Source organism: Zosterops lateralis, assembly GCF_965231275.1.
Source record: "Zosterops lateralis genome assembly, chromosome: 3".
NCBI lineage: Eukaryota > Metazoa > Chordata > Aves > Passeriformes > Zosteropidae > Zosterops > Zosterops lateralis.
The window spans coordinates 56296982-56319574 of NC_139764.1; the positions used below are offsets into that span (position 1 = coordinate 56296982).

Consider the following 22593-nt stretch of genomic DNA (forward strand, 5'->3'; position numbering starts at 1 on the left):
GGGCTGGGCTGTGCCGTGCAGAGCTGTGCAGCGTTGTGCCGTGCAGTGCTGGGCTGTGCAGTGTTGGGCTGTGCAGTGCTGGGCTGTGCAGTGCGGTGCTGGGCTGTGCAGTGCTGGGCTGTGCAGTGTTGGGCTGTGCAGTGCCGTGCAGAGCTGGGCTGTGCAGTGCTGGGCTGTGCAGTGCCGGGCTGTGCAGTGCAGTGCTGGGCTGGGCTGTGCAGTGCCGTGCCGTGCAGTGCAGTGCAGTGCCGTGCGGCCCGGGCGCGCAGGGGTTACAGGCAGGCGCTGCCCGCGGGGCGGCTCCATGCGGGAGCGGCCGGCGCCGCGCGGGGCAGGCCGGGATCCGCTCATTTCCGGGCGGCTCCGCGGCGGGGACACTGACAAAATGGCGGCGCCGAACTGAGCGGCCCCGGGCGGCGGCGGGCGCTGGCGGAGGGACCGAGCGGGCGCTGCCGGCATCGCCGAGGGGCGGAGGAAGGGCGCAAGGAGGGGAAGGGTCACGGCCGTCGGCGCCGCGCGGGCGGGGCCGAGCTCTGAGCGCCCGGGGCGCTGCCGGCGCCTCCTTCTCGGCGCAGGTAGAGTCCGCCGTGCGGGGGGGCGCGGGGTAACGGGCCCGGCCCGGGTCCTGGGCGCTCTGCGGGGCCCGGCCGGGGCAGGAGCGGCCTCCGGTCACGGCCCGGGGCCGGCGGGGGACCACGAGCGCAGGTGTCCCGGCGGGACGCGATTGGGATACTCCTCCCGGCGGTGGAGCCCTCCTGGCCTGCGTGGTCCTTGGCAGGCCGGGTCCCGCTGTCCCGCGGGAATCGGTGCCGGCCCGCGCCAGCGCAGCGCGGCTGGGGTGCTCAGAGCCTGCCCTGCCGTGAAGATCGCTCCGAGCTGCGCCCGAAATGACTCCTGCTGCTCCCAGGAATGCATGTGAACCCAGGAGAGCTGCATCCTGCTAAAGGAGATAGCAGAGCGTAAGAATGGGAACAAACCGAGCGAATGCACAATGTTCCTAGTGTTCAGCTGGCCTCTGGTTCTTTCCAGCTGTGGTTTCTCTGACCGTATGTAGTAGTGCTTATGTGCTAATTTCGGGGTCCAGTTTTCTCCTTATCCCATGAAAACTTTTAGCGTTGGAAATGCATCCTTTGGGAAATTGCTGTTGCAGCTCAATGACTTGTTACCTGAAAGAAGAGCTTCCTTTCGTTGGTCTGAACCACGTCCCTACAAACTTAATTTTATTACTTGTGAAGTCTCTGTTACTTTCGTTATCCCTAGCAGTGAAACACTGTGATTATGTGATTATAAAATAAGCTGTTGGAATAGGTACATGATGGAGGGTACCTAAGTACATTAATAAGTGATGTTCAGCACTTAGTTGGAAATGTGAGCATTGAAAGTATTTTTATAAGGAATGTTAAAGTTAGGTTATAGAGCTGTGTATTTTTTTCCCTCAGAAAATCATGGGAGTCACTGACAGTTGCATGTTGCTGTTCAGAGCATCACAGACTGGTTTGGGTTGGAAGAACCTTAGAGATCATCCAGTTCCAACCCCCTGCTTCTAGGCCAGGTTGCTCCAAGCCTCATCTGGCCTGGCCTTCAACACTTCTGAGTGTTCAAGCACTTATTTATACAGGTCTAATTTATTATGATTATAATGTAAAAAAAACACAAGGTGGGCTTTTTTTTTCCCTTAGAGTTTGACTTGTAGAAAAAAATATGGTATTCTGATATTTTGAAAAGAAGTGAAAGATAATCTTTTTCAACTCCTTTAGGGAAAGTAATTTAATCAGCACAAACAGCTGCATTAACAAACAGATCATTTAAGGACACAAAACTACAAGAGGGAATAGACATCCCTTCCATTGGATACAGTTGGTGTTTGATAGTTAGAAGTACAAATTTGAGATAGATTTCTTACTCAGCATTCTTTTTCCTTTAAAATGTCTGCCAGTGTCTATAAACAGAGGTCACTTGTGAATTTTGAAGTTCATATATAAAGCAATGTGAGCTGTAGTAATTCCTGCTTTCTAGAGGACTAATTTAATTTGTTTTCTTAGAGGTAAGATTTAGTTTCACATGTACATGCTGGTAACCATCAGTCCTGCCAAAAGGAACAACCAAAAAAAGTTATTTATTTGGGTAAGTTCCTTAGCTTGGTTCATGCTGTGTGGCCTTACAAACAGTTATGCTGGTAAGTGGTGGGAGATAACTGGACTGGCTTGTTTACACTCCTAAACCTAAGCTGCTGCTAAAGATTTAAGTTAGAGTGCAGCTTTATTTTCCAAGTCTGCTCCTGATTTATGATTTTAGTGTCCTGTTAATTTAACCTTGATTTCTTTTAGGGGTGTTAGATTTGTCTGGCTCAGCTACCCGAGGTGTAACCATAAAGTGAATATGGAAATACAGATGAAATTTGTAGGTGCAAACCCCCTGTGTTCTCCTGAGATCCAGGCCTTTGGAATTTTTAAAAAGCTCATGTATGGGTATTTTGTCACGTTCTTACTTCATTTTCTTTGGAAAAAGTTCTCTGTGGAAAAAGTATTTTCACTGTGGTCTTAAGTACGGCATGTTTGGAAAACTATTTTGAAAGTGGCCAAAATTAAATTGCATTTTAATTGCTCTCATGCTGTAATTTCTGCTGATTTCTGGATTTCTTAATGCTTTGAGCAAAATTTCACTGTTAATTATTGAAATCCACTGTTGTGTCTGATGATCTCTTCTCTTTTCAGTGAGCACTGAAGAATTATATGCTATCAGACTGTATTAAAAAAATACAACTACCCAACTACACTCATTTATGATTTCAAAAGTATCACTGCAAAGAAAGCTTGTGGATGCAGTTATACCCTTTAAGATTTAGAAAGGTTCATAAGAGAAGTTCTATTATTTCTAAAATGGTTCTCCAAGGAGAATGGGTATCCCTTGTGTTTCTTTTCACAGTCTTCATTTATGTCTTACTTTCCAATTTTCAGGTTTTATTTATATATGGGTACCATGAGTATTTAATTAATATAATTTTCATGTGTTCCAGAGAGTTCTTTTTCCTGTTAACTTGTTGTGTTCTTCCTCAATGCTGAATCACTAATTGGTTAGTGCAAGTATTACAGAAATGAAATGTGAAAGAAGAAAGAGTGACTTTTTTGTAGACTATGTACACTTTAGATACTTGTTTAATTTATGTCTAATAATGAGAAACATTTAGCAACACAGTAGTAAAGGAACAGTGTGAGTTGAGGTTCAACACTTTTGTTGCCTGTGAAGAAAAGACAGCGCTGAAACATTTAGTTTACCTTGCACTGTCTTAGTAACTGATCTTCCTCTGTGAAGCAGTAGAGACTGAAAAGGTTTTATTTCATGATACTCTAACGAGGCAAATGCTGGGCAATTTCTTCAGTGTTACACTGGGGTTGCTTTATCCTTTGACATGGCAGTTGCAGTAATAATTAGTGCCCAGCCTGGACACAGAGATTTGAGTTCTCTGCAGACACGGGGCTCTTTCCCTGATGAGTCAGCGCCTTCAAAATGCAAACGTTTTTTATTTGGCTTTTGGCAGAAAATTCTGTTTCCCTTACCAAATGTCATAGCTATGCTCTCAGCAAATTTGATGCTTGAGTTGTTAAACAATATTACATTTAAAAAAAAAATCTGATTAAATTTTCTTTGTTTCTCTTCCTGCTCTCATTTTCCCTTATGTAAAATAAATTTTAAAATTACTTAACTATTGATGAAGACTGGTTCAAGGAGACTTGAGCTAAGAGACTGTGAAAGCCTCAGAATCTGATCCCTTAAACAGATTCAAGTGGCAGATGGTACAAGAAATCATAAAGTTGCATGTGATGAGCTAGGCAAGTGTTTACTTTTAACACATAAGACTGTGTGAGAATGGATAAAATCACTGTAATTACATGCTATTACTGGTGTACTTCTAACTTCCATCTTTTTCTGGAGCTGCATGTCAGAGTCATTGAACAGCAAGGTTATTTGACCCATATCCTGAGTAACTGGGTAGTAGAGTTGGCCCTTCTGTCTAAAAAGGTGTTGATGGGGAGAACACAGGTGACAAATGGACACAGGAGAGAGGGGAGGCAAGGAAGCAGTGCTGGGTTAGCACACACCAGTGGTTCATATCTGGTCTTGAAACCTTTGTCCACCAGACAGAGGAGTTGCTCTTTACTGTGTCCTCATCCTTTGCTATTCAGGACTGTTTAGAATTGAAGCACCTAAAACATTTGTTATTAACAGTTAAAAAACCAGCACAGTTTTTAAATTAGTTTGAGTAAAGACTGCCTGAAGAATTTGCTTAGCATGTTTTTAATATCTGTGAAGACAGTGCTGCATGTGAGCATTTCAGTGCTACATTGTGAATTTTTTGTCCTGCTCTATTAACTGTGATTTGTTTTGTTTTGTTAACAGAATAGCAGTTTTGGGTTGTGACAAACTCCAGTGCTACAGGAACCAAGGTTTCACAGTGAGGAGCCCCTGCGTTCACGAGTTCTGACATCAGCCAGTCTTCCTTGAATTCTGGTGTGTGCGAGTCCTTGGTGGAGGTTGCATATATACATGTTTTCATGAAGAGGAGTGAGAAGCCAGAAGGTTATAGACAAATGAGGCCTAAAACTTTTCCTGCCAGTAGTTATACTGGCAGCAGCCAGCAGATGCTACAGGAGATACGAGAGAGCCTCAGGAATTTGCCTAAACCCTCAGATGCTGCTAAAGCTGATCACAGCATGGGCAAAATGTTACCTGAAGATCCTAGACAAGGCCGAAATCCCCCCAAATTCGTAACATATCATAAGGTTTTGCAGGAAATAAGAAACTCACTTCTGCCTTTTGCAAATGAAGCAACCTCAGCTGTCAAAGGAACATCAGAAGTTAATCGACAAATGCTGCAAGACTTGCAGGCTGCTGGCTTTGATGAGGTGAAGTATTTTATTTTGAAGATTTGGTGTTCTGCTAGCTATAAACTATTAATGCGTGTTGGAGAGGGTGTTGGTCAGGGAATGTTTGAACAGCATGATAAACAAAAACTTCAAAATCTGGTAGGTTTCTGATTAGGACATGAAACTGGTAATAGTGGGGGATGTAGAAGAGGACTAGAAGGATTTAGAGAGACTTGGCGTTGTTTTTTTGAGCATCGTGTCAGATTGTTCTTAGGTGGTAGGTTGTTTTAGTTATTTGTATAGTTTTAGGCAGAGAGGACTGGACACTCTAGAGCATCTATTTTGCCTCTGATACTCAAAGTAATTTTGGATTGTGATCACTTAAAATAGGTTGATAAAATATGGCTGTTCTAAACTAAAAGGCAATACCAAATATCTTGGAAATTAATCTGAAATGTGGTTTCTGGAAAGGAAAAATTAATGCCCTTGCAGCTCCTGTGTTTTAACTTGTTTTTACATATCAAAGTAAATCTCACTTGTTTTTCTTTGTAAACCGGGGTACAAAAGCATGTTTAAAAAAGAGCTAGCAAGCCACTCATCTTTCCAAAGGAAAAAGGCACAGTACCACAATAGGGATTAACTTTACAGGCGTGCACTGCTTGCAGTAGTGACCAGCTCATGAGTTCTGCTGCCTGTGATGCTCTTTGGTATTTACAGAGAGATCTACCTCTACCAAGAGTGAGCTGCTCCAAAACTACCAACTGTCTTTTCCTCAACAGCATCCCAGTGTCAAGTACTGATAGTGGCTTTTCGTGTTCCTTTCACTTGATCAAAAATACACAGTCCAGACTGTGTGTCAGGAAGAATGGAAGGATTTTATAATAAGAAATGATTTTTGTAATAATTTGCTTCAGCTCTGTTGTTTGTTACTGAAGTTGAGGAAGTTTTTTTATGTTATGTGAGAGAGGAGGGATGTGCATTTGTTTTTCCTAAGTAGATCAGTTCTCAGCTCCATTTTTACATATTGAACCAGCAGCTGGTTTTGCAAACTGTAGTTTGTGGTTCATGGCTGAACAATAAACTAGAAAGGTATCTTGAGTTGGTATTTTTGTTGGATCCTTTGTATCTTGAAGCCTTTTGCTCCTGCTCTTTGTTCTTGGATACAACTGCAAATTCCCATGACACTTGTGATTATATGGGGCTTTTTTTCAGGCACGGTGCCAGCATAAGCCCTTTCTGCCATGTGTTAACCTTCAGTTGTGTTGCCACAATGGCCCATATGGCACTGATCCACATATGTCACTAGGAACAGAAAAAGCTGGAGCAGGAAAGCATTTTTCTTGAGTGAGAGGTTTCAAACTGCATTGATTTTATTTATTTTTTTTTTTTTTTTTCACATGACACATCACAAACATTCTGGTTATTTCCCCCTACCTCTCATGTAGTAGGTAGTATTAAGGGTTAAAGTAGAACAGATAGATATCTATAAGTATCAGGTGTCTGTGTATAGATACATACATAGTTTTATATATAAATATATATGTATGTATGTATTTGTGCATATAATAATCAGGGTAGAATGCTGTTCATTGTATTTGGGTTTTTTTAAAATCCTAAATAGCTTATTATGCTTTTATCTCTTCTGCTTACTATGGTTCAAGTTCAATCCTCCTATATTCTGTGTACAGTGATACTCTTTGAGACATTGAATACTTTGTATCATGTAGGTGACCAAATTTTTGAGCTGAAAATACTGTATCTGCTTTTTCAGCTGGTCTATAAAGATTGTGACAACTTTATTGTATAGAGTTTTTTATTTTAAAAGAGCTTTTTTAAGGATTGTATGACCAAGCTGTTGTTTGAATGGCAAGATGACATAATTTACATCAAACTACAGTGCTTCAACAAGTTAACTTTTCTTCCAAACAGCGAGACTGCAGTACTATTTTGGATGATCTTTTTTGGAGAAAACACTATAAAATTAGTTTTTGAACAATTGAGAGAAGTAGATACTTTGTAAAATTGCTTTGGTAAAATTAGTGGAGGTTATTTGGCTAAATAACCATGATTTTGGGTATTTTTTGTGATTCTCTAGTAAATAATTTTTTGTATATAATTTTCTCTTCAGGATATGGTTATACAAGCTCTTAGACAAACCAACAACCGTAGTATAGAGGCTGCCATTGAATTTATCAGTAAAATGAGCTACCAGGATCCTCGTCGGGAACAGATGGTTGCAGCAGCAGCAAGACCTGTAAATGCAGGTATGAAACCACCAGGTAGGTGTATCCATGGTGACTCAGTAACTCACTCAGTGTATTCTTGTAGGTGAAAAATAGAATATAGTAAATTTTGCCTTCACGTGCTCACAGTAGAACAGAGATGCTGAGATACAGGTTTTTTTTTTCTTTTAAAAAAAGCATTTTATGTATCTGATGAAATCCTTCTGAAAGATAGGTCCATTTGACATGAGTTTCTTAAGCATTGTTTTATAACTGCATGGTTTTATTACTGTGTGTAAACATTTATTACAAGGAATGGCATTCAGATCTTGGTAATTTATGTTACCTTGCTGATGTGGTGCCTGTATTTTGTTCTGTGTCAGGGGCCACTTAAAATTAAATGCTGAGCATTGAATTCTTTTAATTTTTTATCTCTTGTTACACACACTCCCACACAACAGCATTCTGTATGTGTATTTTTGTGTCTGTATGTGTCTATGCCTGTATTTATATACCATACGACTACGATATTTGTATTTTAGGATGTTATGTTTCAGGATCCCTCTCTGTTTAATTTCCTGCTTGGTTCCAGATTTTGTTTGTATAGTTTTTAAGGCAGGCTTCATGTTCTTAGAGATGTTAGAGGACAGACTGTGTCTTTACTAGCAGAGTCAGAATTTTGCCTCTTGCTATTATTGCTTTCTTAACAGATGCTAGCACATTTTTAATACAACTTGATGCCTTTTTAGTAGCATACACCGAAAAAAAAGAGTAACTTTAAAATGCAGCAGAAATACTGATCTTTTATTTGACTAAAGTTGGGTGCTGAGCTGCTGATGCTGGAGTTGGATTTTAAATTAACAATATAGGTAGGAGAAAAAAATAGTCAGGAGTTGCAAAGAACAGCATTATTTTCCTTTAGTCTGTTAAGCAGGATTAGTTCATGCTTGTATGAAGTTTGTAGGTAAATTCCACTATTTAGACATAGTTTTCATTGTTACCTGCAAAAATACAGTGATTAGCACATTCTTTAAGTGAGGACAGAGTGATTTTCAGCAGTTACAGTACTGCATGTGTTTACACATATATTAACATTATAAAAACCACAGTAAGACTGCCTGCACTATCAGTTCCTTGTATGTTTGGTTTATATGCTGCAAAATAGCATCTGTGAATACATGAACTATATGTCAGGGTTTTGCTCTGTAAGTTTTGCATTCATACAGTTTTAATTCTTGCCTCTCTATCTTCAACACTTTTACTCAAAAAGATACAACTTTTAAAATTAAAGTACTTAGTCAAATTCTGCATGATGGGAATATAAGAAGTCTGGGTGATCTGTATGCATATAAGGATGCAAGGCTTGATTTTATGGTATTCAGTAAAATTTTAGTTTAAGAACAGTAAGTGTTTTGCAAATGTTAACTGGAAGGGATAGCAATATAACATTTTTCCATGCTATTACTTTTTTGGTGTTTGTGCTGAACATTCTGAGAGTCTCTTGTACACGTGATTAAAAATACATTGTGTGTGACTAATAATTTTGCACGTTACAATTTTTTCAGTTAATTTTGCATTTTTACTGAAGCAAAATACATCTTCAGAGAAGTGATTTCTATAAAATGCTTTCTGATATTATAGGGTTTTTTTGTAAAAAAACTACTATAATTTTTTTAGTTTGTAGTTTCAAATCTTTTTTCCTCTTATATGTACACTGAGCACATTAGCATGCTGTGCTGTGTATTACTGTTTCTGTATGAGGTACAGTGGATTATATTGTGTCAGAGAATTCAAGTCCTGTTTCTGTAGTAATTAACGCAAAAAGAACAAAATACTCAAGGCAGTAAATAGGAATAATATCTAATAATGTAAATGCTGTGTTTTCTTCTTGTGGGAGCAGGGGCTGTCCAGCAGTCAGTTAACCGCAAGCAGAGCTGGAAGGGTTCTAAGGAGTCCCTGGTTCCCCAGCGGCACGGCCCTTCCCTGGCAGAGGGTGTCGTTTATCGCTCGGAAAGTCCCAGCGCCCAGCCGGATGTAGGAAGGCCGTTATCTGGATCTGGCATTGCGGCGTTTGCTCAGGCTCATCCCGGCAATGGACAAAGAGTGAATCCCCCACCTCTACCGCAGATAAGGAGTGTCACTCCTCCTCCTCCACCTCCTCGGGGGCAGACACCCCCTCCAAGGGGAACTACTCCTCCACCTCCTTCCTGGGAGCCAAATTCTCAAACAAAGCGGTACTCTGGAAACATGGAATATGTGATCTCCCGTATTTCTCCGGTGCCACCAGGAGCATGGCAGGATGGTTATCCACCTCCACCTATGAATCCTCCTCCTATGAATTCATCCACACAGGGTCAGAGAGGCATGAGTGCTGTCCCCATTGGCAGGCAACCAATAATCATGCAGAGTTCTGCCAACAGCAAATTTAGTTTTCCCTCAGGAAGAGCTGGAATGCAAAATGGCAATTGTCAGGCAGAATTCATAGTTCACCAGAACGTGGTGTCTGGAAATTCGGTGAGTCGCCAGCCACCCCCGTACCCAATGAATCCAACTAACAGGCAGAGTCCCACAGCACTACAGATGCAGGCAGGAGGATCTGCTCCTCCTTCAGCATACACCAATGGGAACCTTCCTCAGGCAATGATGGTGCCAAATAGAAATAGTCACAACCTGGAACTTTACAACACAAATATAGCTGGAATACCTGCATCCTGGTCACAGCCTTCCCCTGTGCAGCCGCAGTCATCGCCAGGCAATGGGCACGACATTCCTGCATGGCAGCCCAATGTTCCCGTGCGGTCAAACTCCTTCAACAACCACCACGGCAGCAGGCAGAGTCACTCTGGCAGCTCCCAGCCTTCGGCCACCACAGTGACAGCCATAACACCAGCTCCCATTCAGCAGCCAGTGAAAAGCATGCGAGTGCTGAAACCAGAGCTGCAGACTGCCTTGGCACCCACTCACCCTTCCTGGATGCCGCAGCCCGTGCAGACTGTTCAGGCCATTCCCTTCTCCGACGGTCCCTCTACCAATATGGCAGTTATGTCTCCTGTTGCGGAGGCTCCAAATTACCAGGGTCCCCCACCGCCTTACCCTAAACACTTGTTACACCAGAATCCTTCTGTCAATCTGTATGAGGCAGGACCCAAGCTCAATAAGGAGGAGCCACTTCCTTTATCCAGGGAGGATGAGAATGAAAAGAATTACGAATGTGTTGATTCAGCAGATAAAGAGAAGAAACAAATTACAACCTCACCTGTTCCTGTTAGAAAAAACAAGAAAGACGAAGAAAGAAGAGAATCTCGCATTCAAAGTTATTCCCCTCAAGCCTTTAAATTTTTCATGGAGCAGCATGTGGAGAATATACTCAAGTCACACCAGCAGCGTTTGCATCGGAAAAAACAACTAGAGAATGAAATGATGCGGGTAAACTCTTCCTTCTTTCTAAATCTATGACTAAACTGTTCCTGTATTACTTCTATGAGATATGTCTTAATTGTAGAATTAAATAGTACAGATAAGTAGAACATTTAGAACTGTGGTATTGAAGTCTAGTTTCAATCTTTGTATTTGAGATGTGGCAAGTTTCTTCCTTGTCTTGTTTACATATTTAATTTTCTTAGAAATTGATTTTTAAGTAAGTTTTTTGCATGTCTAAAGGTAATTCACATGGCCTAGATATCAGTCAGCAGAAGCAAAATAATTGTTGCATGAACTGAGATGTAGCTACATGGCTCGTAGCTTTTTGTTATGGGTTCAATTGAATCCTGATTTTTGAGCTATAGGCAATATTTAATGATTTTTTAAAAATACTATTATTTTTTAAATAAGTACTGAAGGTACAAGCAAATTGGGGACAAGCTGCAGGCTGGCTAGTGCACTTATATAGACAGCCAAATAGTGATAGTCTTTATATTCTTCAGTTTGTTACCAGTAGGGATAGATTTTTTTAAGTTCAAATTAAAAAAAAAAATTAAAGGTTAGCTGGGTTTTTTTTTAGAATGAAAGAGATGGTATCTTTTGTCTAATTATTTTGTAATCTGCACTGTAAATGTATCTTTTTACTGAAGAGCAATTGAAGCGCATAGTTATAAAACAAATACATGTGAAATCAACTATTTTGTGCCTGGATGGAGTCAGTGGTCTATTTCTAGTATTTCAGTGTTCCATTAAACCAAATCAGAAGGGTAAAAACTGGAGCTGACAAGCATGTGTTATTTCAAAAGAGAAAACAGTGAGAAGCAGTGAAACTAAGATTTGCAGAAAGGTGAAAATGAGATGTCACACATGTATATTTCTTAACAATTGTAGTTGAAGGTTTGAGAAAAGTATGATGTTCCATTTTATTTATTCTATGAGAGTATGTATTTGGCTTATGCCGCTTTCTTGACATGCTGTTTTTTAAGTCTGTGTTTTCTTACTCTTTGAAAATTCTTACTGTAAGCTGTAGTGTTTTGTAAGTGTTTGCTTAATCACGAATACATAAATGTTAGCAAGATTTCATCCTGGAACTCTTACTAGATCTTTATTCTTAGTCTTCTCTCTTTCCTTTTTCACTTCACTAACAGCTGATTTAAACTGTTAAGGTGTGGGAAGCTTTCCTGAACTCTGTAGCCTCCATCCCTGTGTAGACAAGTAAGATTCTGAAGCAACAGTGTTTCTTAAGAATAGCATGATCCTTTTTTAGAGGGCTTTGCATGCAATCCTGCATCAAAATTAAGCATGAATTTATTTTGGCTATTTTTGAGTACTTAAATGTAAGATTACAATTAATGTTGATATGCAAACTTCACTTTCCCTTCTTACTGTGTTGTGTTCTGTAGTATCTCAGAATAAGTATTACTTATATGAAAGCACTGATATAACTTTTCTTGATTTTTTTTTTTGTGCCTTAAAAGCACCTTAGTAGGGGTATTTTATAATACTTATAATATTAATGCTATAATTTTAATAGTTTATGCTAGATTTAAAGCTGGGATGTTTAATTACAGGCTGGAGGGTGGATGGTGGGTTATTGTGCTGCAGCAGACCTCTCCTTTTCCATAAACATACAAGAGAGGAATGCCACAACAATAAAGTGTATTTTGGGTCTTCATGAGAAGGAGAAAGGGAAAGAGGCTCATTATTTATTTTCAGGAAGTTTTAAGAGATTAAGCAAGTATTGAATCCCTTCGTTTCTCCCCTTTGAATTTTAAAAGAAAAAAATTCAGAATGCCTCCCTATGAAAATGCCTGCTTTAGCTGGATGCTGTATTTCTAACATATGTGACATATTTCTATGGCGTCAGGTCTCCTAGGAGTTGAGTGGCCTCAAAAACTTTTGATTTAGATGTATGAGTTTGGCCAAGAGTTACAATAGGTGTCTCTCCTGCAAAGAGAAACTTAAGTCATCCTTTAAAACTCAGCAAGATGAAAAGGAAGCAAAATGAGAGCACATTGTGTGATGATAGATAGCAAGTCAGGAAACTTCTGGCGTCTGATGTTTTCTTTAAATAATGGGAGATACATGTGCAGAAAAGTTTGTGCAGCTGACAGGTTGTTATTTTTTGGCAAATGCTGAAGCTGAGGAGAGTTCCAGGGAAAAATAGAGCAATTCATAGAGAAAGTTTGTAATTGACATTTGGTTTAGTGGATGATGGAAAAATGAAGGTGGGTTGAGAGAAGAGATGACAAATTGCAGTACTTGGGCTAGTTTTTTATGATAAAACTGTTCAGATGCAAGAGCTAGAGAGCAGGTAGAAGACAACAAAACTACAAGGATTCTGGAGACTCTTTGTATGTCTTGCAGTGATTAATTATTGTAATGAGTCTCACTCCTAGGGGGTTGTTGCCCTCTAGGTTTTATTCTTTGCCAGCTTTGTCAGTGATGGGTAGGGTTCAGTTTGTGTCAGGTGGGTCTGTATTGAGGCACAGACTTTAGGGTTCAGGTGGGCCTTAAGAAGGTGACCCACCATTGTCTGAACTTTACCAGGCTCAGGTCTTTAGTTGTCCTGACATCTGTAAGTCTTAAAAAAATCCTTCCTTCTGTGTTGAAGTGTGCCTTAAGCCTGCTCGTTCATAGAAAACTTCAGATGTTTCTGTCTCTGAAGACAGTACACAGATATTCCTGCAATAAGACAATATTGATTCAAATATGATTCAAAATATGATTCAAATAGTTGAACCTATTTCCCCCACCAGCCTTGAAACTAAAGCTAACCAGTCCTAACTACTGCCTATCTGATGTCTACAAAAAATTTTGTCTCAAATTTGAGACAGCCTTTCCCACTGAAATTTTACCAAATATGTATAACTTGTGAAATTCATTTGGGTAGACAAGCATTTTGTATGCAGTTTCCTAATTGCATCTCCTTTGGATGCGTTTTTGCTATGATGCCTGTAGGCAATTTTCTGTGTTCTAATAGTATTTTCTTTAATAGGTGACATATAATAACTTGTGAAACCATTTTTAAGATACTGAATGATCGCTAACTGATTTTTTGTGCCTTTTTTCTTAGTCACATCTATTATATTTTATTTCAAGTTATATTGGAAGTCAGGCAAGGCCAAAGTAATTTATTAGCATAGTCTATTACAGGCCTAGACTAGTTACTTAGTCCTATTGATAGTCCTGAGTACTGCTATGCAGGCAGTATCTCAGATATCTGAGGCTTTAAAGAGATGGAAGCAGCAAGATTTGGTATCAAGAATTGATGTGACAGTAAGAAATGGAAAGCTTTTAAAATAGTGCTTGAGTACAGTTGTGTTGTTTGACTTTATGATCAACATGTCCATGGAAAAATAAGGAAGTATGCTATAGGTTGAATTTGGAAATCACTGGTGTGGGATTTCAAGCCAAGTAGGCAGATAAAATAATTGAGATGCTGTGAGAAAGGTAGCATATAGTAATTTGAAAATGCTGTCAGAAAAGAAAAGAAGGGGAATAAACATCAAGCTACATGGGGATAGTGTCACAGACAAAAAATATTAAAAAATTGAAGACAGATTCTATTCACATTAAAACAAAGAAGGATTATTCTGATTTCAGGCCTTGAAATTTGCCAAGAAAAATGGCAGCCAAAATTGGATGGGACTCTTAAGGGAATTGAAAGCAGCAAAAATAATACCAGGAGGGCATGCAGGTTGGAGTACAATTAGAGTGATTCGTGTGGTTCTTGTAGATAAGGGTTTCCAGACTCTAGGTGATGAGCTGTGTGTGGCCTGTGAGTGTTTAAGTTGTCAGAATGTTGGTGGCATTGGCTGGAACACTAGGGATGTTCAGTCTAGATGGGGATATGTACACAGATGGGAGCCAAGAAAAGATACTGTTGGCACGAGTGAGCCACTTCAAAAGAAAATGCTCTGCTGAGCTGGTTCCTGGGTAGAGTGGAGAGCAGTGGTGAGAGTGTGAGCAAAGTCCTGTTAGGAAGGGGTGCATTATGTGGTAAGAGGGAGTATCAGGCCCAGGCTTGTGGGTTTGGTGTGGGCAGGCAGTAGGGAGCAGTGCCAGTAGGATCTGTTTTGGGTAGCTACACGTGGAAGTGACAGAGTGCATGCTCCCTCCTGCAGCTGAAATTCCAGAGCATGGTCAGGAAGTTCAGTGATTTCTGTCCAGCTAGTCTGCCTTTCCCATGGCAGCTCCTTAGCCCTCAGCAACTTTAAGCTCTTAGACATGTTTTGGCTTTCTTTAACCCTGAAAAGAGAATCTGGGAGGCAGCTGATGCACACTGTTACTCAGATGATATTATTTGCAGTGGTTTTTATCAGTAATTTGTAAGTTACCTTTCTTAAGAATGTAGTAGTCCCTTCTCTAGAACTTCCTGGTGCATGGCACCTTGTGCATTTTGCTGTTGAAAATTACCACACTTCAGTTTTTTATCACTCCTATATGTTTTCATAGAATCCTAATGTGTAAATTAAAACAAAATTAAATCTCTTTAAGTATTATTCCTTGTGCTGTGTATAAGTATTTGGTTTGCTTTGCCTAAGCCTTGTAATTAATTATGAGAAGATCGCCAGGAATTAAGAGTACTGTTCAGTCTTCAGATTTAACTCTTGTTTGCTGCACAGGTTGGATTGTCACCAGAAGCCCGGGATCAAATGAGGAAAATGTTGTGCCAGAAGGAGTCCAATTACATTCGGCTAAGAAGAGCTAAAATGGACAAGTCAATGTTTGTAAAAATTAAAACCCTGGGAGTTGGTGCATTTGGAGAAGTTTGCCTAGCAAGAAAGGTGGATACTAATGCTCTATACGCAACAAAGACTCTGAGAAAAAAAGATGTCTTGCTTAGAAATCAAGTTGCTCACGTTAAAGCTGAGCGGGATATCCTTGCAGAAGCTGATAATGAATGGGTGGTTCGCCTGTACTATTCATTCCAAGATAAGGACAATTTGTACTTTGTAATGGACTACATTCCAGGAGGTGATATGATGAGTCTCCTAATTAGAATGGGTGTCTTTCCAGAAAATCTGGCACGCTTCTACACAGCAGAACTGACATGTGCAGTTGAGAGTGTTCATAAAATGGGCTTCATCCACAGAGATATTAAACCTGACAATATCTTGATAGACCGTGATGGTCACATCAAATTGACTGACTTTGGGCTCTGTACTGGTTTTCGATGGACCCATGACTCAAAATACTACCAGAGTGGTAAGAGAAATACAAGTATTCTTTACAAGGAATTAAATTATAAATTAGTAGAAAGATGACTGTGCTGTTTCCTTCCTGAAAAGGTTTAAGTAGGCTTTTCAAAATCCTACTTGATTACTTTAAACAGCAGCTGAAGAAAACGAGCGAAAGAGAAGTCACAATTTTGAGAGTAGTTAAAATACAGATTATGTGATAACTTGTTTTTAGTTTCCAAAAATAAAAACATACCTTCAAAAACAAGGTTTAAATTACTTTTGATTAGTTTTTCTCAAAATATCACATATCTTAGGCCAGACTGTTACACAGTCTCTGGTGAGAAGATAAAGATTTAAAATCTGATTTTTTTATTATTTAAATGTTACAGGTTTTGTGTTTATGTAAGTATATACACCTTATACACCCAATGTGGTAATGTTAAGAAAAATCTGAAAAATATAGAAATTTGTATTTTCTCATTGTTATGTAAAAAATTAGCTTAAAAAATTGTGTCCTCAGAGATTGGTATTTTATATCATAAACAAAAATCAACATCTTGATGTTGATTTCTGTTTTAACTCTGAGGTTGAGTACTGAAACTGAAACAGGTTCTGTCTCGTAACACGAAATGTTAATGGATAAAGAAAATTCCATTTTAGATAAGAACTAAAGCAATGATGCTCAATTTTGCCATCCTTGTGACTCCATGGTAGGTGATCACGCCCGTCAGGACAGTATGGATTTCAGCAGTGAGTGGGGTGACCCAGCCAACTGCCGCTGTGGGGACCGGCTGAAGCCGCTGGAGCGCCGGGCGGCACGGCAGCACCAGCGCTGCCTGGCCCACTCCCTGGTGGGCACACCCAACTACATTGCACCAGAAGTGTTGTTACGGACAGGTAATGAATGCAGCTGTGTGCTGCAGTCTCACTGCTAAGTGACTGGTATCCTGCTTCACCCTTCCCACACCCCTGCTTTTCTCAAGATGCAATATTTTACCAAATAATGAATAGTTGTTAATACGGTAATCTTAAATAAATATCGAATATAATTGAATTCTCTTGTGAACTTTTTGTTCTTAGAAATTCAAGATTAAAACTATACAGAGGCTTGACTACCTTATTTGAACTTTATTTCAGGTTACACACAGTTGTGTGACTGGTGGAGTGTTGGAGTAATTCTCTTTGAGATGCTAGTGGGGCAGCCTCCATTCCTGGCACAAACACCACTGGAAACACAAATGAAGGTAACTAAAAGTATTTTAACGATCTGAAAAAGGCTTGAAACTTACATAGTATTGCTAATTTGTAGTGGAAACAAAGGTCATACTTGAGAGTGCTGCCTATCCAAGCATGTTACAAACCATGGAGGTTTTAAATTTTACGTTACTATGGAGGTGCACTTAATTTATAAAGGGACTTCTAGACTCACATTTGTTTACTTACCTGGTTGTACAGTAAACATGACAACTAAAAATCACATTGCATCTCAGCCTTTCACTGTTTGTTGCAGTTGTTATTCCCTTCCCCTTCCCTCTTCCATTATCTGTGTGTTCTTTTCCCTCTTGGCTTCCATGTTTGTTTGCCTGCAGAGGATTTCCTTTGGTGATGTACCTGCAGGTGCTTAGCATGGGAAGGTGGAGAAGCAGCAGATGATTGACAGCTCAGAGACTTTGGTCCTTTCCTTCGTGAGCCCCTGCTGTCTCAGAGAAGGCATTAAGGCAGTCTTCTGCAGATGTCATTTTTGCAAAATTGCATTCAGATGGCTCAAATGTAGTGCAGTATTGTTTGTTGTTTTTTTTTTAACTTGAAATCTGTTAGTCTTTACAGCAGTCAAAACTCATCTGCCTCACCTTTTTAGGATTGTGCCTAATCTCAGGTTCCAGGTGCTGGATTTTATGGTATCTTTGTTGGTTTATAGTAGGGGGTTGTCCATGCCAGACTAGATTTGGAATGTGAATAAACTTTACCTGCATTTTGATAGATTTCCAGACAGAATACTCCTTGTGTCTCTGAAAGAGCAGTTTCATGCTTTCCCCTCTCCTGTGAAAAACCTTAGACATACTGAATTATTTCTTTGTGGTCATTTGTCTTGTTTTGTTGTTTTAATGTGTTTTTTCCTTTTTGTGAAATTATAAATAAATAACACATCTTTTTGCTTTTAAGGTTATCAACTGGCAAACTGCACTTCATATTCCACCTCAGGCTAAATTGACTCCAGAGGCCTCTGACCTTATTATTAAACTCTGCCGAGGGCCAGAAGATCGTTTAGGCAAAAACGGTGCCGATGAAATAAAAGCTCATCCATTTTTCAAAACAATTGATTTTTCAAGCGATCTACGGCGACAGTCTGCTTTCTACATTCCCAAAATTGCTCACCCTACGGACACGTCAAACTTTGATCCAGTTGATCCAGATAAATTGTGGAGTGATGATGATAAGGAGGGAAACAGAAATGATACCCTTAATGGGTGGTACAAAAATGGAAAACATCCTGAACATGCTTTTTATGAGTTCACCTTCCGAAGGTTTTTTGATGACAATGGCTACCCATACAACAATCCAAAGCCCATTGAGTATGAGTATGGTAGTTCCCAAAACTCAGAACAGCACTCAGATGATGATGATGATGATGAACAGGCAGGTAGAGGAGTTCAGTCTCGTGATCTGGTTTATGTTTAGTAGAGGAATAAAGGTCAGAAATGAAATAATCATTTTTGCAGCTATAGCTTTTGGAAAGTTTCTTCGTTTAAGAGAATTGAAAGAAGGTTGCTAGGGTAAATGTGTGCATGCTTTTTTTTTTAATGCTAAAAAAATTATTTCTTCACTTTCCCTCTCTGTACATTTTGTTTCCCCAGAATACAGGGAAATCCTTCTCAAAAATTAATTTATTCCAGTGATGTTAATTGTTTAATTTAGAAGCGATTTGATGTTAGGGGAAAAAAAAATCACTTGAATATTGTTATTGGTCCTCTGTGCTCTAAGTACTCAAAATAGCAAATAGTGATTTTTTTTTTCCTGAGATGCCTGGTATCTATTTATACAGATATTTAATAATTTTAGAGAACAAATCTCTGCTTCAGAATTTTTAATCACTGTTTTTCCATGCATTGACCAAATATAAATCTTACTTTATGCTAGTAAAGTTCTGTGATTCATTTCTGAAGAGAAAAAAAAAAAAAAGCTGCTGTACCCTCAGTCTCATTGTATTTAGCCTTATTATTCACAGCCTTGGAAAAACAGCCGCCTATTTGGTGAAATGTTTCCAGCTGCTGTGGGAGTGGCCTAGTTCTCAGTTTTGAAACAAGTGTCAGTCTTGGCTATAGTATGATCATAAGATGATAAAACATTAGAACTAGTATTTTATTAAATAGTAATTGGATTTGATATTAGTAACACTGTAGCATGTGACTGGTACTCTCAAAGCAAGACTTCTCACTCAGAAACAACTTGATTGTCTCCTGTCGTTAGTCCTCCTACAGATGTAAGAGAAAAAGAAGCCTTAGAAACAACACTTTCTGAAATCTAGTTCAGTTTTCTGACTATAACCAAACTGTAAAGTGTGTACAGTGCTGCTTCAGTTGGAATTTTTAGTTTGAAAACTAAATTTTAGAGTAGTGTCTTTATGAGAAATTCGAGATAGTAATGGGAAAAGATGATAAACTATGACTTTTGAGACTTTTGTTTTGAAGACCCATTTCCCTTGGCTGGAACAGTTTTCCTCCTGGTAACAGAGGCACTGAGGAGAAGGGCTGTGCCTGGGTCTGTCTGAATTGGCAGTACAGTTTCAATGCTGTCTTTCTCAGCCTGGTTCTGAACAGAATTGGGAACTTATAGCTGTGCCTGCAGCCTTCTGCATTACTGCTTCCATAATTTCCAGCAGCAGATGCTCAGGTATCTCCTAGGGTCTCGTGGTGGGAGGGTACTGAGCCTGTTAGGCTTACGTGGAGCAGGGATGGGAGCATTACTCTAAGCAGCTCCACTGAGACAAGACCAGCAGTTAGTGTTGAGAGGCAGAAAGAACTATGTTTTTGTCTCTATCCTTATTTTTCCTAAAATAAACACAGTGGTTAAAAAAATGCACTATTTTTAGGAAACTTAATGTCTTTTAAAACATTTCTTCTTCCTTGGAATTGAATTCCAATGGATAATCTAATAACATGCATGTAAGCATTACTGCTTTCCTAAATTATTATCTGTGCCATAGCACTGGCATTACAACTATCTAAACATCATGAAATTGGTGTTCATAGCTGTTCTTGCAGCAAACATCAGTTACCAGTTTACTTTTCTCACCAGCTGGTTTGTTTGCTTATGGCCATTTGTTCTCTTTGTGCTCCAGTCCAGTGTCTCTCTGTGCCACTGCAACTGTCTCTACTATTGTCCTAAATACTGGATCAGTGAAGAAAGTGCTTGTTGGTTAGCATTTGGAGTTTCCTTTCTTGTAAGTGGGGTCATTTGCGCGATCCAGTTTCTTGTGTGGTCCAAAAATTATTTATATTGACATAACTGAGGAACTGCAGCAGGTTGGCAGTGAGGAAACTTCTTAAACATACTTTGTCACAGAAGAAAATGTTTGTGAAAGTTCACCCCTCTGCTGTGAAGTGTTTAAAATGGTTAGAAGATGGTTATGAGAAATTGTTTTCTCAAACAAGTAGTTAGTTAGTTGCTTTCTATAATGAGAAAGAATTTGCAGCTTAATAAAACACTACCTGTTCTGCCTTTCCCACAGATGTTGAAATAGAATAGCTTTTAATTTCATTTAGCTTAATTATTATAAAATGGCTGCAGTGCATAACTACTCCATTTTATATATTATGTAAAAAAGATTGCTTTTCATGTAAATAAACTTTAAAGATTATCCTCCTTCATAGTAAGTATCCCAGTAAAACTGGTCTACTTGTCTGAGAGCAAAGTATAATATATTGCTGGATAAAGGTAATTTAATCAAGCCTGCCTCACCATTTTTGAAGTGTGCAGAAAAATAATGTCAATTCATTAAATTGACTCTTAAAATTGCCTTTTCATCTGAGTATATTTCTCCTCTGCCTGCACTATACTATGGTGTATTCATGTTAAATACTATTACTGATCTTAGGCAATTTAAAATAATTCTAAAAAATTTTAGAAAAGTGTCCTGTAAAGTCACCATTGGTCTAAAAAGAATAACCAATTGCTTTTATTAAAGGAAATTATTGATTATTTTAAGGACATATGCAAGTACTGAAATACTAAATACTCTTTTGCCTTTTTTAAACAAATACATGAAGTGCTCACATCTTTAGAATTTGGTAGATACTTCTGGCATTTTCTAATATCATGTGTTAGAAGTTGTACCTTGTTTGAATTTTGCCATCTGTATGCTGCAGTATTATGTATTTCCTTGCGAAAAGTGGAGTTTGTTGCAGTCCAGGTTCTCCTCTGAGAAAGTTAGTTACGCGTGAATGTTGTCACAACTCTCCAGCATTTCAAGTTTTGAAACTTGACGTTTCATACATCAGAGTCCGTTGAGATTCTTCAGTTGCTGCTTAAAACATGGGTGTTTCGCTGGTGACCTACGATGGGGATTGGTTTGTACAGGCAGTGGAGAAGAGAGGCTCCTAGCCAGCATCCATAGGGTGGAATTCTGCAGTAAGTTTTAGTTCAGGTTACTTTTACTTTGTAAAGCATGAAAACAAGTTTCTCTTTTATGTGCCCTTGTATACATATTAATTGTATTTATAAAATGTTCTATAATCCTATAACTTGTACTGTAAATACTATTTGATATTCAGTGGCATTCTATCCTCGGGCAGGCCCTCTTGCTGTATCTTTTCTATCCTCAATTTGTAATAGAATCTATAGAATATATGGCTAGAAAGTCTCTTTGAGACTGATGTATCTTCGGCTGTTGCAAAAACTGTGAGTGGGATTGATTTATTTAGACTGCTTTTAATAATATTCAGCTGATAGGCAGTGCAGTGGGTGGGTTCTTAGATGATGCTGCTATCACTGAAGATACTATTAGGCTTTCGTTTCAGATGCTGTGGGTGTTTCAGATCCAACCTTTAAATCTGTTTGCTTTATTTCAGCCAAAGCAAAAAGATAATAAATTTGGTCAATGTCACAGTAAAATGTTTGAATGCCTTAAGATGCTCATGATAAAGGCACTATTCGAGTTTACTGATTTATATATATCTATATAGATATATATATAGACGAATTCTGTGTGTATATGTGTATATATAATGTCTTTTTTGTATTATAAGACTATCAGTTCTTTTGGATTCTCCAATTAAATACATAGACCACAATTCTGCTTAAGTGGATCATTCATATATTCTGTGTGTAGCTAGTAAACATAACAATCTCACATTATCTCATGGCCATAGTAAGTTATTCACTGGGGGGGGTTTAGTATTCTTTACTTGTCTTGATCATGACCTGGGCATCCCCTTTTGCCAGGTCTCTGCATTCCTGCAATCCAGCTACACATGTGCCATATAATCTCTGAATGCCTATTGGCACATTTGGGTCTTAGTGGCTTAGGGGGTGGTGGCTTGGACCATGATCTCCAAGCCTCCTGATGTTCATATGAAAAGAATGTGCATCTTTGCTGACTTTTCCACTAGGTACACTGGAGCATCCATCCCCTTCATCCAGGGGTGCCAGGTTTCTAGTTCGTCAGTGCCCAGCAGTTGAGCAGTGGAGTCTTCCTTGCCCCTGCTGAATGAACACACAGCATGTGTTGTTTGAACTGGGGGATAGGATGTGAGTGGGTGGTTGCACTGACGCCTTCTTAAAAGTTATTTCAGAATAAGAGAATTCCAGCTCTTGTGAGCAGCCTGAGTTATCAGCTACTGGTAGTCAGTGACATTTCTTGAGTTAATAGAAACCGTTCCTGTTTTCTCAGAATTGGTTTCT

At 39.3% G+C, this 22593-nt stretch overlaps 1 protein-coding gene across 2 annotated transcripts; it reads left to right on the top strand.

The window, feature by feature from the left end:
* The first annotated feature begins 518 nt into the window (after nucleotides 1-518).
* Nucleotides 519-21964, top strand: LATS1 (large tumor suppressor kinase 1). 2 transcript variants are annotated; one of them, XM_083856886.1, is made up of 8 exons: nucleotides 519-575; nucleotides 4399-4904; nucleotides 6994-7144; nucleotides 8988-10513; nucleotides 15136-15718; nucleotides 16408-16590; nucleotides 16831-16937; nucleotides 17857-21964. In XM_083856886.1, the coding sequence occupies exons 2-8, from the start codon at nucleotides 4554-4556 to the stop codon at nucleotides 18370-18372; spliced, it is 3417 nt and encodes a 1138-aa protein (XP_083713012.1). In that variant the 5' UTR covers nucleotides 519-575; nucleotides 4399-4553; the 3' UTR covers nucleotides 18373-21964. The 2 variants fall into 2 exon arrangements, with proteins under 2 accessions (XP_083713012.1, XP_083713013.1); XM_083856887.1 differs by having other exon boundaries at nucleotides 6994-7129.
* The last annotated feature ends 629 nt before the right edge of the window (nucleotides 21965-22593 follow it).